At 40.0% G+C, this 16,084-nt stretch overlaps 1 protein-coding gene across 1 annotated transcript in view; it reads left to right on the forward strand.

Annotated features, from left to right (window-relative positions):
* Positions 1–8,002: 8,002 nt before the first annotated feature.
* Positions 8,003–16,084, forward strand: part of LOC112236587 (retinal homeobox protein Rx2-like) — a 43,595-nt gene continuing 35,513 nt past the window's right edge. Inside the window, exon 1 of the mRNA XM_024405185.2 lies at positions 8,003–8,365. Coding sequence (XP_024260953.2) covers positions 8,003–8,365 — 363 coding nt within the window. The remainder of the gene's footprint in view (positions 8,366–16,084) is intronic.

Consider the following 16,084-nt stretch of genomic DNA (forward strand, 5'->3'; position numbering starts at 1 on the left):
CAATTTGTATGTAAAATGTAAATTTTTCCCCCTCCGTCTAGTATGCTACATTCTGTTATGTTAGGGTACATTATGAATGGAATAGTAGTCGTACATTTTCATTCGTATTAGAGGATGTATAGATCATACGTCTTACCCGGTCATACAATATCATACTAATTGGATAACATAACTTATTACACATTGTGGAGAACATATAGTATTTTATGTCTTTCTCTGAGACCTGGCTGCTTGTATATAATGACAAAGGTTAGGAGAATTTGCATAAAAGATTAGGATAATTAGGTTAAGATTAGGAAAAGGGTTTAGGGGAAGGGTTAGCTAAAATGCTACAGTTGTCCTGACATGACTCAAACACGCAACCTTTGGATTGCTAGACGTTAAAGGTATACACCCACCCATTCTCCCCGACCCACCTCTCTACTTTCATTTCTGTCTAAAGTAACTAGACCATTAGTAGCTATCATACGTTTGAGAGGTTGCACAAAAATGCTTATAAAATACCCTTCGTATGGCTCTCAGGCCAGGCTGTCTGCAGAGAAGAAATGGTGTTTGTCACCAGCATAAGACACATACAGGAACAGACACACAGGCATACAATGAGTGTATAAACATTAAGAACACCTTCTCTTTCCATGGACTGACCAGGTGAATCCAGGTGAAAGCTATGATCCTTTATTGATGTCACTTGTTAAATTGTAATTATTTTCACCTCTGTGGCCTATTTATTGCCTACCTCCCTACTCTTCTACATTTGCACACACTGTACATAGATCTTTATATTGTTCTTTTCTTTTGTGTTATTGACTGTACGTTTGTTTATGAGTATCTCTGTGTGTGTTGACTTGTTGTTTTTGTCGCACTGCTTTGCTTTATCTTGGCCATGTCGAAGTCGTAAAAGAAAACTTGTTCTCAACTGGCCTACCTGGTTAAATAAAAAAATAAAAAAATGACTCCCAATAATATGCTAGGCTACAACTAGGTCTGAATTCAGTTTCTTACACCTGTGCTTTTACAGTGTTTCTCAGTGGTCCTACAGTATCTCAGGAGTTTTGTTTATGACAGCCTACAGTGTTTCTCAGTGGTGACAGTATCTCAGGAGTTTTGTTTCACATGACAGCCTACAGTGTTTCTCAGTGGTCCTACAGTATCTCAGGAGTATTTGACCTTGACATGACAGCCTTTGTTTTAGTGGTCCGAGTATCTCTGAGTATTTGACCTTGACATGACAGCCTACAGTGTTTTGTTTCCGACAGTATCTCTGGTGTTGACATGACAGCCTACAGTGTTTCTCAGTGGTCCTACAGTATCTCAGGAGTATTTGACCTTGACATATCAGTGTTTCTCAGTGGTCCGACAGTATCTCAAGTTTGGTGACCTTGAATGACAGCCTACAGTGTTTCTCAGTGGTCCTACAGTATCTCAGGAGTTTTAAATGACAAAAATACAAAAAATGACATGACAGCCAAGTGTTTCTCAGTGGTCCTACAGTATCTCAGGAGTTTGGTGACCTTGACATGACAGCCTACAGTGTTTTCAGTGGTCCTACAGTATCTCAGGAGTTTGGTGACCTTGACATTACAGTGTTTCTCAGTGGTCCTACAGTATCTCAGGAGTTTGGTGACCTTGACATTATAGCCTACAGTGTTTCTCAGTGGTCCTACAGTATCTCAGGAGTTTGGTGACCTTGACATGATAGCCTACAGTGTTTCTCAGTGGTCCTACAGTATCTCAGGAGTTTGGTGACCTTGACATGATAGCCTACAGTGTTTCTCAGTGGTCCTACAGTATCTCAGGAGTTTGGTGACCTTGACATGATAGCCTACAGTACATTATATCCCAATGTGTTTCCCAGGCCATTCCATGAATACCCCCAGAACTAACTAGCACACCTGGTTCAACCATTCAACTACTCATCAATCAATAATTAGTTAAATCAGTGATGCTGGTTCTAGTTCTTGGCCAGCCCAATTAACAGTCCATTTCTATATAAGGCCCTTGCTATCGAGGTCCCTGGGATGTCCCTACCCCATTGGATGTGAAATGTAAAATGTTTTAGCTAAGAGTTCATGTTAGGGTTATGGTTAGGGTTAGGGTTAGGGTAAGGGTAAAAGTAATGATTATGGTTAGGGTAGGGGTCTGTTCAGTCTGTTCTTCCCTTTAATAACGCTTTAGAACACCGTTCTGTTCTTTCCCCTTTAATAACACTATAGAACACCAGTCTGTTCTTTTCCCTTTAATAACACTTTAGAACACCAGTCTGTTCTTTCCCCTTTAATAACGCTTTAGAACACCGTTCTGTTCTTTCCCCTTTAATAACGCTTTAGAACACTGGTCTGTTCTTTCCCCTTTAATAACACTTTAGAACACCAGTCTGTTCTTTCCCCTTTAATAACGCTTTAGAACACCGTTCTGTTCTTTCCCCTTTAATAACGCTTTAGAACACCGGTCTGTTCTTTCCCCTTTAATAACACTTTAGAACACCGGTCTGTTCTTTCCCCTTTAATAACACTTTAGAACACCGGTCTGTTCTTTCCCCTTCAACAACACTATAGAACACCGGTCTGTTCTTTCCCCTTTAATAACGCTTTAGAACACCAGTCTGTTCTTTCCCCTTTAATAACACTTTAGAACACCGGTCTGTTCTTTCCCCTTCAATAACACTATAGAACACCGGTCTGTTCTTTCCCCTTTAATAACACTTTAGAACACCGGTCTGTTCTTTCCCCTTTAATAACACTTTAGAACACCGGTCTGTTCTTTCCCCTTTAATAACACTTTAGAACACCGGTCTGTTCTTTCCCCTTTAATAACACTTTAGAACACCGGTCTGTTCTTTCCCCTTTAATAACGCTTTAGAACACCGGTCTGTTCTTTCCCCTTTAATAACACTTTAGAACACCGGTCTGTTCTTTCCCCTTTAATAACGCTTTAGAACACCGTTCTGTTCTTTCCCCTTTAATAACGCTTTAGAACACCAGTCTGTTCTTTCCCCTTTAATAACACTTTAGAAAACCAGTCTGTTCTTCCCTTTAATAACGCTTTAGAACACCGTTCTGTTCTTTCCCCTTTAATAACGCTTTAGAACACCAGTCTGTTCTTTTCCCTTTAATAACACTTTAGAACACCAGTCTGTTCTTTCCCTTTAATAACGCTTTAGAACACCGTTCTGTTCTTTCCCCTTTAATAACGCTTTAGAACACCAGTCTGTTCTTTCCCCTTCAATAACACTATAGAACACCGGTCTGTTCTTTCCCCTTTAATAACGCTTTAGAACACCAGTCTGTTCTTTCCCCTTCAATAACACTATAGAACACCGGTCTGTTCTTTCCCCTTTAATAACGCTTTAGAACACCGTTCTGTTCTTTCCCCTTTAATAACACTATAGAACACCGGTCTGTTCTTTCCCCTTTAATAACACTATAGAACACCGGTCTGTTCTTTCCCCTTTAATAACACTATAGAACACCGGTCTGTTCTTTCCCCTTCAATAACACTATAGAACACCGGTCTGTTCTTTCCCCTTTAATAACACTATAGAACACCGGTCTGTTCTTTCCCCTTTAATAACGCTTTAGAACACCGGTCTGTTCTTTCCCCTTTAATAACACTTTAGAACACCAGTCTGTTCTTTCCCCTTTAATAACACTTTAGAACACAGGTCTGTTCTTTCCCCTTTAATAACACTTTAGAACACTGGTCTGTTCTTTCCCCTTTAATAACGCTTTAGAACACCGGTCTGTTCTTTCCCCTTTAATAACGCTTTAGAACACCGTTCTGTTCTTTCCCCTTTAATAACGCTTTAGAACCTTTAATAACGCTTTAGAACACCGTCTGTTCTTTCCCCTTTAATGCTTTAGAACACCAGTCTGTTCTTTCTTAATCTTTTTCTGTTCCCTTTAATAACGCTTTAGAACACCGGTCTGTTCTTTCCCCTTTAATAACACTTTAGAACACCGGTCTGTTCTTTCCCCTTTAATAACACTTTAGAACACCGGTCTGTTCTTTCCCCTTTAATAAGCTTTAGAACACCTGGTCTGTTCTTTAACGCTTTAGAACCCCTTTAATAACGCTTTAGAACACCGGTCTGTTCTTTCCCCTTTAATAACGCTTTAGAACACCGGTCTGTTCTTTCCCCTTTAATAACGCTTTAGAACACCGGTCTGTTCTTTCCCCTTTAATAACACTTTAGAACACCGGTCTGTTCTTTCCCCTTTAATAACGCTTTAGAACACCGGTCTGTTCTTTCCCCTTTAATAACGCTTTAGAACACCGGTCTGTTCTTTCCCCTTTAATAACACTTTAGAACACCGGTCTGTTCTTTCCCCTTTAATAACGCTTTAGAACACGTTCTGTTCTTTCCCCTTTAATAACGCTTTAGAACACCAGTCTGTTCTTTAGAACACCCCTGTTCTTTCCCCTTTAATAACACTTTAGAACACCAGTCTGTTCTTTCCCCTTTAATAACACTTTAGAACACCAGTCTGTTCTTTAGAACACCCCTTTAATAACACTTTAGAACACCAGTCTGTTCTTTCCCCTTTAATAACACTTTAGAACACCAGTCTGTTCTTTTCCCTTTAATAACACTTTAGAACACCAGTCTGTTCTTTCCCTTTAATAACGCTTTAGAAACACCTTTAATAACGCTTTAGAACACCTTTAGAACACCAGAGTCTGTTCTGTTCTTTCCCCTTTAATAACACTTTAGAACACCAGTCTGTTCTTTCCCCTTCAATAACACTATAGAACACCGGTCTGTTCTTTCCCCTTTAATAACGCTTTAGAACACCAGTCTGTTCTTTCCCCTTTAATAGAACACTTTTTAGAACACCGTCTGTCTGTTCTTTCCCCTTTAATAACACTTTAGAACACCGGTCTGTTCTTTCCCCTTTAATAACACTATAGAACACCGGTCTGTTCTTTCCCCTTCAATAACACTATAGAACACCGGTCTGTTCTTTCCCCTTCAATAACACTATAGAACACCGGTCTGTTCTTTCCCCTTTAATAACACTATAGAACACCGGTCTGTTCTTTCCCCTTTAATAACACTTTAGAACACCGGTCTGTTCTTTCCCCTTTAATAACACTTTAGAACACCGGTCTGTTCTTTCCCCTTTAATAACGCTTTAGAACACCGGTCTGTTCTTTCCCCTTTAATAACGCTTTAGAACACCAGTCTGTTCTTTCCCCTTTAATAACGCTTTAGAACACCAGTCTGTTCTTTCCCCTTTAATAACACTATAGAACACCGGCCTGTTCTTTCCCCTTTAATAACTCTTTAGAACACCGGCCTGTTCTTTCCCCTTTAATAACGCTTTAGAACACCGGCCTGTTCTTTCCCCTTTAATAACGCTTTAGAACACCGGTCTGTTCTTTCCCCTTTAATAACGCTTTAGAACACCGGCCTGTTCTTTCCCCTTTAATAACGCTTTAGAACACCGGTCTGTTCTTTCCCCTTTAATAACACTTTAGAACACCGTCTGTCTGTTCTTTAGAACCCCTTTAATAACACTTAGAACACCTGTTCTGTTCTTTCCCCTTTAATAACACTTTAGAACACCGGTCTGTTCTTTCCCCTTTAATAACACTTTAGAACACCAGTCTGTTCTTTCCCCTTTAATAACGCTTTAGAACACCGGTCTGTTCTTTCCCCTTTAATAACACTTTAGAACACCGGTCTGTTCTTTCCCCTTTAATAACACCGGTCTGTTCTTTCCCCTTTTTAGAACACCGGTCTGTTCTTTCCCCTTTAATAACACTTTAGAACACCAGTCTGTTCTTCCCCTTCAATAACACTATAGAACACCGGTCTGTTCTTTCCCCTTTAATAACACTTTAGAACACCGGTCTGTTCTTTCCCCTTTAATAACACTATAGAACACCGGTCTGTTCTTTCCCCTTTAATAACACTATAGAACACCGGTCTGTTCTTTCCCCTTTAATAACACTTTAGAACACCAGTCTGTTCTTTCCCCTTTAATAACACTTTAGAACACTGGTCTGTTCTTTCCCCTTCAATAACACTATAGAACACCGGTCTGTTCTTTCCCCTTTAATAACACTATAGAACACCAGTCTGTTCTTTCCCCTTTAATAACACTTTAGAACACCGGTCTGTTCTTTCCCCTTTAATAACACTTTAGAACACCGGTCTGTTCTTTCCCCTTTAATAACGCTTTAGAACACCGGTCTGTTCTTTTCTTTCTTTAGAACACCGGTCTGTTCTTTCCCTTTAATAACACTTTAGAACACCGGTCTGTTCCCTTTAATAACACTTTAGAACACCGGTCTGTTCTTTCCCCTTTAATAACACTTTAGAACACCGGTCTGTTCTTTCCCCTTTTAACACTTTAGAACACCGGTCTGTTCTTCAATAACACCGGTCTGCTTTAGAACACCAGAACCTGGTCTGTTCTTTCCCTTTAATAACACTATAGAACACCAGTCTGTTCTTTTCCCTTTAATAACACTTTAGAACACCAGTCTGTTCTTTCCCTTTAATAACGCTTTAGAACACCTGTTCTGTTCTTTAGAACACCCCTTTAATAACGCTTTAGAACACCAGTCTGTTCTTTAGAACACCCCTGTTCTTTCAATAACACTATAGAACACCGGTCTGTTCTTTCCCCTTTAATAACGCTTTAGAACACCAGTCTGTTCTTTCCCCTTAGAACAATAACACTATAGAACACCGGTCTGTTCTTTCCCCTTTAATAACGCTTTAGAACACCGTTCTGTTCTTTCCCCTTTAATAACACTTTAGAACACCGGTCTGTTCTTTCCCCTTTAATAACACTATAGAACACGGTCTGTTCTGTTCTTTCCCCTAATAACACTATAGAACACTTTAGTCTGTTCTTTCCCCTTCAATAACACTATAGAACACCGGTCTGTTCTTTCCCCTTTAATAACACTATAGAACACCGGTCTGTTCTTTCCCCTTCAATAACACTATAGAACACCGGTCTGTTCTTTCCCCTTTAATAACACTATAGAACACCGGTCTGTTCTTTCCCCTTTAATAACACTTTAGAACACCGGTCTGTTCTTTCCCCTTTAATAACGCTTTAGAACACCGGTTCTTTCTGTTCTTTCCCCTTTAATAACGCTGTTTTAGAACACCGGTCTGTTCTTTCCCCTTTAATAACGCTTTAGAACACCAGTCTGTTCTTTCCCCTTTAATAACACTTTAGAACACCGGTCTGTTCTTTCCCCTTTAATAACACTTTAGAACACCGGTCTGTTCTTTCCCTTCCCTTTAATAACACTTTAGAACACCGGTCTGTTCTTTCCCCTTTAATAACACTTTAGAACACCGGTCTGTTCTTTCCCCTTTAATAACGCTTTAGAACACCAGTCTGTTCTTTCCCCTTTAATAACTGTTCTTTCCCCTTTAGAACACCGGTCTGTTCTTTCCCCTTTAATAACACTTTAGAACACCGGTCTGTTCTTTCCCCTTTAATAACACTTTAGAACACCGGTCTGTTCTTTCCCTTCAATAAGGCTTTAGAACACCGGTCTGTTCTTTCCCCTTTAATAACACTATAGAACACCGGTCTGTTCTTTCCCCTTTAATAAGTAACGTAATATCGGGCAGTTTAAGATAGAGATATCCGTTTTTTTTCTTTGTCTGCGTCTCAATCCACTGCATCCTCGTATGTCGACCTTCCACATTTGCGATAGAAGGTTTTTCATTTAACTAGGCAAGTCAGTTAAGAATAAATTCTTATTTACAATGCCGGCCTACCTCAGCCAAACCCTATGGGACTCTCAATCACCGCCGATTGTGATACAGCCTGGAATATCTAGCACTGACATGCAGTGCCTTAGATCACTGCGCCACTCGGGAAGGTGGTCAAGCTACAGTGGTGATTGTCAGACCATGAGACATCCAGAAAAGTTGTCTTTCCCTAAAAACGTCTTTTACTTCCGAATGGTTTGACCTACAAAATCCGTTCTGACGGTGTTCTCTGTTCTGACGGTGTTCTCTGTTCTGATGGTGTTCTCTGTTCTGATGGTGTTCTCTGTTCTGACGGTGTTCTCTGTTCTGACGGTGTTCTCTGTTCTGACGGTGTTCTCTGTTCTGATGGTGTTCTCTGTTCTGATGGTGTTCTCTGTTCTGACGGTGTTCTCTGTTCTGACGGTGTTCTCTGTTCTGATGGTGTTCTCTGTTCTGATGGTGTTCTCTGTTCTGACGGTGTTCTCTGTTCTGACGGTGTTCTCTGTTCTGATGGTGTTCTCTGTTCTGACGGTGTTCTCTGTTCTGACGGTGTTCTCTGTTCTGACGGTGTTCTCTGTTCTGACGGTGTTCTCTGTTCTGGCGGTGTTCTCTGTTCTGACGGTGTTCTCCTTTCTGATGGTATTTTCCGAACACCGTTCTGATAGTGTTCTCCGTTCTGATATTGTTCTCCATTCTGATGGTGTTCTCCATTCTGATGGTGTTCTCTGTTTTGCTCTACTGCCCCCAAAAGTGTCACAGGACTCATCTGAAGTCGGAAATGTTGTTGTGCCAACTTCTCTCTGTAGCATCCGAACTGTTTGGGCTACAAACTAATATGACCCACTGTGGAAAGGGGCGACTGTCACAAACACGATGGTTACATTTTTTTATATATATTTTTTTATACCTAAAGGGGTCCTAAAATTCAAAATCAAATAGCTAAATGATCCATGGTATTATCATCTCAAAACAATTCCATAAGTTAGCTTAGTACACCCGGGCCCGGATCATTTAGCTATTTGACAGCTAATAGAGTATATGTTGAGTGAAGAATTGGAATTAGGTGAATTTTGTTTTAGCAAAATGTTCACAATGTTATAGGAGTATTTCCCCCATTTTGACATTATTCACAATGTTATAGGAGTATTTCCCCCATTTTGACATTATTCACATTGTTAAAGGAGGATTTCCCCCATTTTGACATTTTGACATTATTCATTATTCATTATTTATTATTATTCGACCATGCTGGTCATTTATGAACATTTGAACATCTTGGCCATGTTCTGTTATAATCTCCACCCGCACAGCCAGAAGAGGACTGGCCACCCCACATATGCTCTCTCTAATTCTCTCTTTCTTTCTCTCTCTCGGAGGACCTGAGCCCTAGGACCATGCCCCAGGACTACCTGACATGATGACTCCTTGCTGTCCCCAGTCCACCTGACCGTGCTGCTGCTCCAGTTTCAACAGTTCTGCCTTATTATTATTCGACCATGCTGGTCATTTATGAACATTTGAACATCTTGGCCATGTTCTGTTATAATCTCCACCTGGCACAGCCAGAAGAGGACTGGCCACCCCACATAGCCTGGTTCCTCACTAGGTTTCTTCCTAGGTTTTTGCCTTTCTATGGAGTTTTTCCTAGACCCCGTGCTTCTACACCTGCATTGCTTGCTGTTTGGGGTTTTAGGCTGGGTTTCTGTACAGCACTTTGAGATATCAGCTGATGTACGAAGGGCTATATAAATACATTTGATTTGATTTGATTCACAATGTTATAGGAGGATTTCCCCCATTTTGACATTATTCACAATGCACCTTGTGTATGCTGCCAAATTGCGTCCTTACCATTGTCTGAAACAAATTGAGGATGGGAGAAGACTTGAACAACATACCACCCACCCATTACTCTGGCCAAACTTGACATTGGCAACATTGATTTTCTCAACATTGTTGTGCAGGTTGCTCATCTTCTACATTGAATTGAATTGAATTTATTTGGGGCAACAGACATATACAACAAAATACACAACGTGGACCCAGAGGATATCACTTGAAAGTATGAATTAAAACGCTTGTTTCCACAGTGGTCCTTGATGGTAAAAACAACAACACACATAATGATTAAAAGACAAAAACAAAATGATAAACAACCATAAATACATTAATTTATATTGACATCCTAAAAAGTGTCACTATTCACTGCAATTCTCCCTAACCTTAAAAATCAACCATATTAATTTCACATTAAAACAATCTATTCATTGCACATCATACCGATCCTTCAAATAAATACACCTGACCAGCAGTAGGGGGCACAAGGCTCAGTGGAGTGGTTTCCCTTACTTAGACAACCTTGTCCAAATGAAAAACGTAGCCTGTTTTTTAATGCTATTTTTACTTTTTCTTTGCTTAATCTCTAAGGGAATGCTATTCCATAGACAAATGCCTGTATGGAAAAACGTGCTCCTCGCAGTACTGTTTACTCTTGGGATTTCACAAGACATAACACTAGCTCTAGTATTATAACTGTGTTGGTTTTACACCATATCAATGTGATTTTTCACATAACCTGGGACACGATCATTTAAGATGTTAAACATATGATTAAGTTTAAGTTGGTCCACTCTGGACTCTAAAGGCAATTCAGCATATACCTGATAACATTATGTAGGTCCTAGGGGAGACATTCAACAAATACCTGATAACATTATGTAGGTCCTAGGGGTGGACATTCAGCAAATACCTGATAACATTATGTAGGTCCTAGGGGAGACATTCAACAAATACCTGATAACATTATGTAGGTCCTAGGGGGGAACATTCAGCAAATACCTGATAACATTATGTAGGTCCTAGGGGGAACATTCAGCAAATACCTGATAACAGTATGTAGGTCCTAGGGGGAACATTCAGCAAATACCTGATAACATTATGTAGGTCCTAGGGGGACATTCAGCAAATACCTGATAACATTATGTAGGTCCTAGGGGGACATTCAGCAAATACCTGATAACATTATGTAGGTCCTAGGGGGAACATTCAGCAAATACCTGATAACATTATGTAGGTCCTAGGGGGGACATTCAGCAAATACCTGATAACATTATGTAGATCCTAGGGGGACATTCAACAAATACCTGATAACATTATGTAGGTCCTAGGGGGACATTCAACAAATACCTGATAACATTATGTAGGTCCTAGGGGGACATTCAACAAATACCTGATAACATTATGTAGGTCCTAGGGGGACATTCAACAAATACCTGATAACATTATGTAGGTCCTAGGGGGGACATTCAACAAATACCTGATAACATTATGTAGGTCCTAGGGGGAACATTCAGCAAATACCTGATAACATTATGTGGGTCCTAAGGGGGGCATTCAGCATATACCTGATAACATTATGTAGGTCCTAGGTGGGACATTCAGCATATACCTGATAACATTATGTAGGTCCTAGGGGGAACATTCAGCAAATACCTGATAATATTATGTAGGTTCTAGGGGGAACATTCAGCATATACCTGATAACACTATGTAGGTCCTGGGGGGGGGGACATTCAGCATATACCTGATAACATTGTGTAGGCCCTAGGGGGAACATTCAGCAAATACCTGACAATATTATTTTGCATGACCTGCATTCTCTTTTTCAGCTTTTTTGATAGCCTACTATACCAAGCAGAGCAGGCATAATCAAAATGACACTAAATCAAGGTTGAGACAAGCATTTTCTTAATTTTAATGTTAAAATATCTAGAGTTACGATATAAAAATATCAATTTGTTTGACATTTTAGAAAGAATTTTCGCAGCAATCAGGTCTCCAGAAAGGGATCTTGGTACACACCAAGATAAGATGCTCCTTGCCTGGACAGTTTACCATTATCTTGTCAGCCCTAAGCAATCTATGTTTTGTTCCAAACAAAATCGATTCAGTTTTTCCCAAATGTAGTGACAATTTTTTGTCAGACAACCAATCTCTAACAAAACGCAATTCCTTACTCAGAGTCTCCTCTATGTAAACTGTTTCCTTCCCTGATATCAGTATGGATGAATCATCAGCATAAAGCAAGAGTTTACACTTTACTGTACCTCTGGCATATCATTAATGTGTATAAGAAATAAGAGAGGCCCTAAAATTGATCCCTGTGGTACTACACAGGATATTTATTTGACCTCTGACAGAACTTCACCAACATTACATACTTGTGTTCTGTTGGTCAGATAAGACCTAAACCAATTCACTGCTACATAGTTTAGACCCATGCGTTTCAGTTTCATCAGAAGAACATCATGGTCAACAGTGTCAAAAGCTTTCCGCAAGTGGAACATGACCATACCTGTATAGTTCCCCCTTCTCACTTTCCTGCTTAATGTGGTCACAAAAGCGATTATCAGTGGAATGAGCTGTTCTAAAGCCAGATTGGAGTTCATAAAGAAGTTTGGTGCTCAAGAAGGTAACCCTCAAGTTGATTAAAAACAAATCTCTCAACAACTTTAGATTTTACTGCTCTTCTTGTGGAGAGCGGAACCACCCGGGCTGTTCTGAGATCCTTGGGCAATGTACCACTACTAATAGAAAGGTTTCAAGTGCAGAGAGTCGAGTGCAGACAGAAACAGATCTTTAAAAAGATACCAAGCTTGATCAACGTCCTCACAGACACCAATCCAAAAAGTCCTTCTACAAAACACTATTTTGAGTATTGTTTCATAGACCGTACCTTTATGTATTTATTAACTGGCTCTTGTAGCATTATGGATTTCTTACGGGTACAGTAGGTTACCGTATGATCACAAAAAAACAATATTTAAGACTCCTGACTGACAGACGTTCTCTTCATCTGATACAATAATCAAATCCAGAGTTGATTTACTGTCAATACACATCCGGTTTGGCTCAACAATCAGTTGTTTTATTCCAAATAACTGATTAAAGTTACACAGGGCATTTACTTGGGGGATAACTGCACATTTGTATTACATTTGTATTGAATTTATGTAACAGTATAACTTTAGACCGTCCCCTCGCCCATACCCGGGCGTGAACCAGGGACCCTCTGCACACATCAACAACAGTCACCCACGAAGCATCGTTACCCATCGCTCCACAAAAGCCGTGGCCCCTGCAGAGCAAGGGGAACTACTACTTCAAGGTCTCAGAGCAAGTGACGTCACCGATTGAAACGTTATTTAGCGTGCAGCACCGTTAACTAAGCTAGCCGTTTCACATCCGTTACATTGACAATGATGTAAAGTAAACAGGACCTGATGTACCTAATCATTTACAGTGAAACTGTCACACCCTGAACTTAGAGAGCCATTTTATTTCTCTATTTGGTTAGGTCAGGGTGTGATGTGGGGTGGGCATTCTATGTTTTCTGTTTCTATGTTTTGGCCGGGTATGGTTCTCAATCAGGGACAGCTGTCTATCGTTGTCTCTGTTTGGGAATCAGACTTAGGCAGCCTGTTTTTCCACCTTAGTTGTGGGTAGTTGATTTTGTTAGAGGCCTGTATAGCCCTAGTAAGCTTCAGGTTTGTTTTTGTTGGCGACGTTCACAATAAAAAGAAATGTACGGTCACCACGCTGCACCTTAGTCCCAGTCTAAATAAAGAGGAAATGTACGCTCACCACGCTGCACCTTGGTCCGGTCATTTCCCTGACGACGTTCATGACAGAAACATTTTGGACAACTGAACACAGTGTCTTCAGATTATTGCTAACAATAACCAAAATCATTACGATATATAATTTACCCCAAAACACATAATTACCATAAATAAACCAAATCATTGACCCAATGTCCTGAGGCTTAAACTATAATATTCTATCTCTTGTTTTGAAATATGCTGATAGGCTAAAACCCTGTTGTGTGCTCATGTATCTTACTTATCATAGTAATTTTAATTTTAATTTTTTATTTCACCTTTATTTATCCAGGTAAACTAGTTGAGAACAAGTTCTCATTGACAACTGTGACCTGGCCAAGATAAAGCAAAGCAGTGCGACACAAACGACAGCACAAAGTTACACATGGAATAAACAAGCGTACAGTCAATAACACAATATAAAAAAAGAAAGTCTATATACAGTGTGTGCAAATGGCGTGAGGAGGTAAGGCAATAAATAGGCCATAGTAGCAAAAGGGGCTTCTAGTGGGCAGGCACCTACAAGGCTGTAGTCAGCATCTCAGAGGCAGGTCAGATAAGGTGGTGATTAATGTCCTCAAATACAGCAGAAAGCTAGATCAACTAGATGCTTTATTGGTGATCCACATTATTTATGTTAGTGATCCACTTTATACAACATTATATAGGTTAGTGATCCACTCAAAACCACATTATGTACAGTACCAGTCAAAAGTTTGGACACACCTACTCATTCCAGGGTTTTTCTTTGTCATTATTATTTTTTACATTATAGAATAATAGTGAAGACATCAAAACTATGAAATAACACATGGAATCATGTAGTAACATAAACCTGCACAGGGATAAACCTGCAAGGAACAACAGCCCAGACCACTGGCAGAGTAAGTTAGAATCAAATGTAATTTTTGTCAACATTCTGACTTGTAGATGACATGAGAGGAAAATTTGTTTCAGACAGTGTAACCAGCAAGGCATGAGTCTGATGTATTATGCAAGATGGAAACTAGCTTAACCAATTCCACTAAGACAAACACTTACTGGCAATAATGCCTGAAACAATTGCCAGTGTACAGTACCATGGCATCTAGACTTAGGAGGTTAAGAAGGTGAGGAGATTATCCCCTTTACACCTGGTCTGCAAAGTGCACACCATTCAACCCAATTATTTCATCATGACTCGATGCAAAGCTAAGTGCTCATATCCACTTCTAATGGCTTGTCAGTGTACAGCTTCTCGGAAACAGATTCCTTAAACCTAGGAATGGTGAGAGTAAGTCGTGAGAGTCCCAGCTGTTACTTTTCTGCACAAGGATAAACCTGCACAAAGATGAGCTTGTTGACATGGTAAACTTTGTTGAGAGAACCACTTCGGGGATGGGCCTTCCAAGTGATGCAACGGTCTAAGGCCCTGCATCACTACGCACGTCACTAAAGACCTGGGTTCAATCCAAGACTGTGTCGCAGCCAGCCACTACCGGGAGACCAATGAGGCGATGCAAAATTGTCTGGGTTAGGGAAGGGTTTAGCCGGCCGGGATGTCCTTGTTGTACAGTGTTTCCTCCGACACATTGGTGCGGCTGGCTTCCTGGGCAGTGGTGTAAAGTACTTAGGTAAAAATACTTTAAAGTACTACTTAAGTCGTTTTTTGGGGTATCTGTACTTTACTCTACTATTTATATTTTTGACAACTTTTACTTTAACTTCACAACGTTTGGAAAGAAAATATTGTACTTTTTACTCCATACATTTTCCCTGAACCAAAAGTCCTCATTTAATTTTGAATGAACATTTTGAAATTCACACACTTATCAACAGAACACGTGGTCATCCTTACTGCCTATGCTCCAGCGGACTCACTAAACACAAATGCATCTTTTGTAAATAATGTCTGTGTGTTGGAGTGTGCCCCTGGCTATCCGTACATTTGTAAAACAAGACAATGGTGCCTACAATGGTGTATGCTTTGCTTAGTACAAGGAATTTGAAATTATGTATACTTTTACTTTTACTTTTGATACTTAAGTATATTATAGCAATTCAATTTACTTTTGATTCTTAAGTATATTTAAAACCAAAGACTTTTAGACTTTTAGTCAAGTAGTATTTTACCGGGTGACTTTCACATTTACTTGAGTACCTTTCTGTTAAGGTATCTAAACATTTACTCAAGTATGACAATTGGGTACTTTTTCCACCACTGCGTTCACAGTGTGTCAAGAAGCAGTGCGACTTGGCAATGTTGGGTTTCGGAGGATGCATGGCTCTTGACCTTCGCCTCTCTCCCAAGTCCGTATGGGAGTTGCAGCGATGGGACAAGACTGATATCACGAAAAAGGGGTAAAGAAAAAGCCTGGGGGTTGAAGTCAACCATCAAAATGCATTCGTTAGAAATATGCATTTATGAGAAAATATATTTATTTAAACCCTGCGTTGAACAGCTAGGTCTCTGTGTTGCCAGAGCAATGGGTGGGGGTATGCTGTCCTCAAATTCAGTACGGCACTGCCAGCTGTCCTCAAATGTGTGTGTGTGTGGGGGGGTGTTAATGGTAAGACCACAATTTGGTAACATGCTGCATTGTGAATAATGTCAAAATGCTGGCAGTGCCGTACTGAATATATTAATTTGCAACTAATAACAGTGTCTGCACAAGTATAAGCTTGTTCAGATGCAGGTTCACTTTCTGCAGGGAAACTT

Source organism: Oncorhynchus tshawytscha, linkage group LG10 (assembly GCF_018296145.1).
Source record: "Oncorhynchus tshawytscha isolate Ot180627B linkage group LG10, Otsh_v2.0, whole genome shotgun sequence".
NCBI lineage: Eukaryota > Metazoa > Chordata > Actinopteri > Salmoniformes > Salmonidae > Oncorhynchus > Oncorhynchus tshawytscha.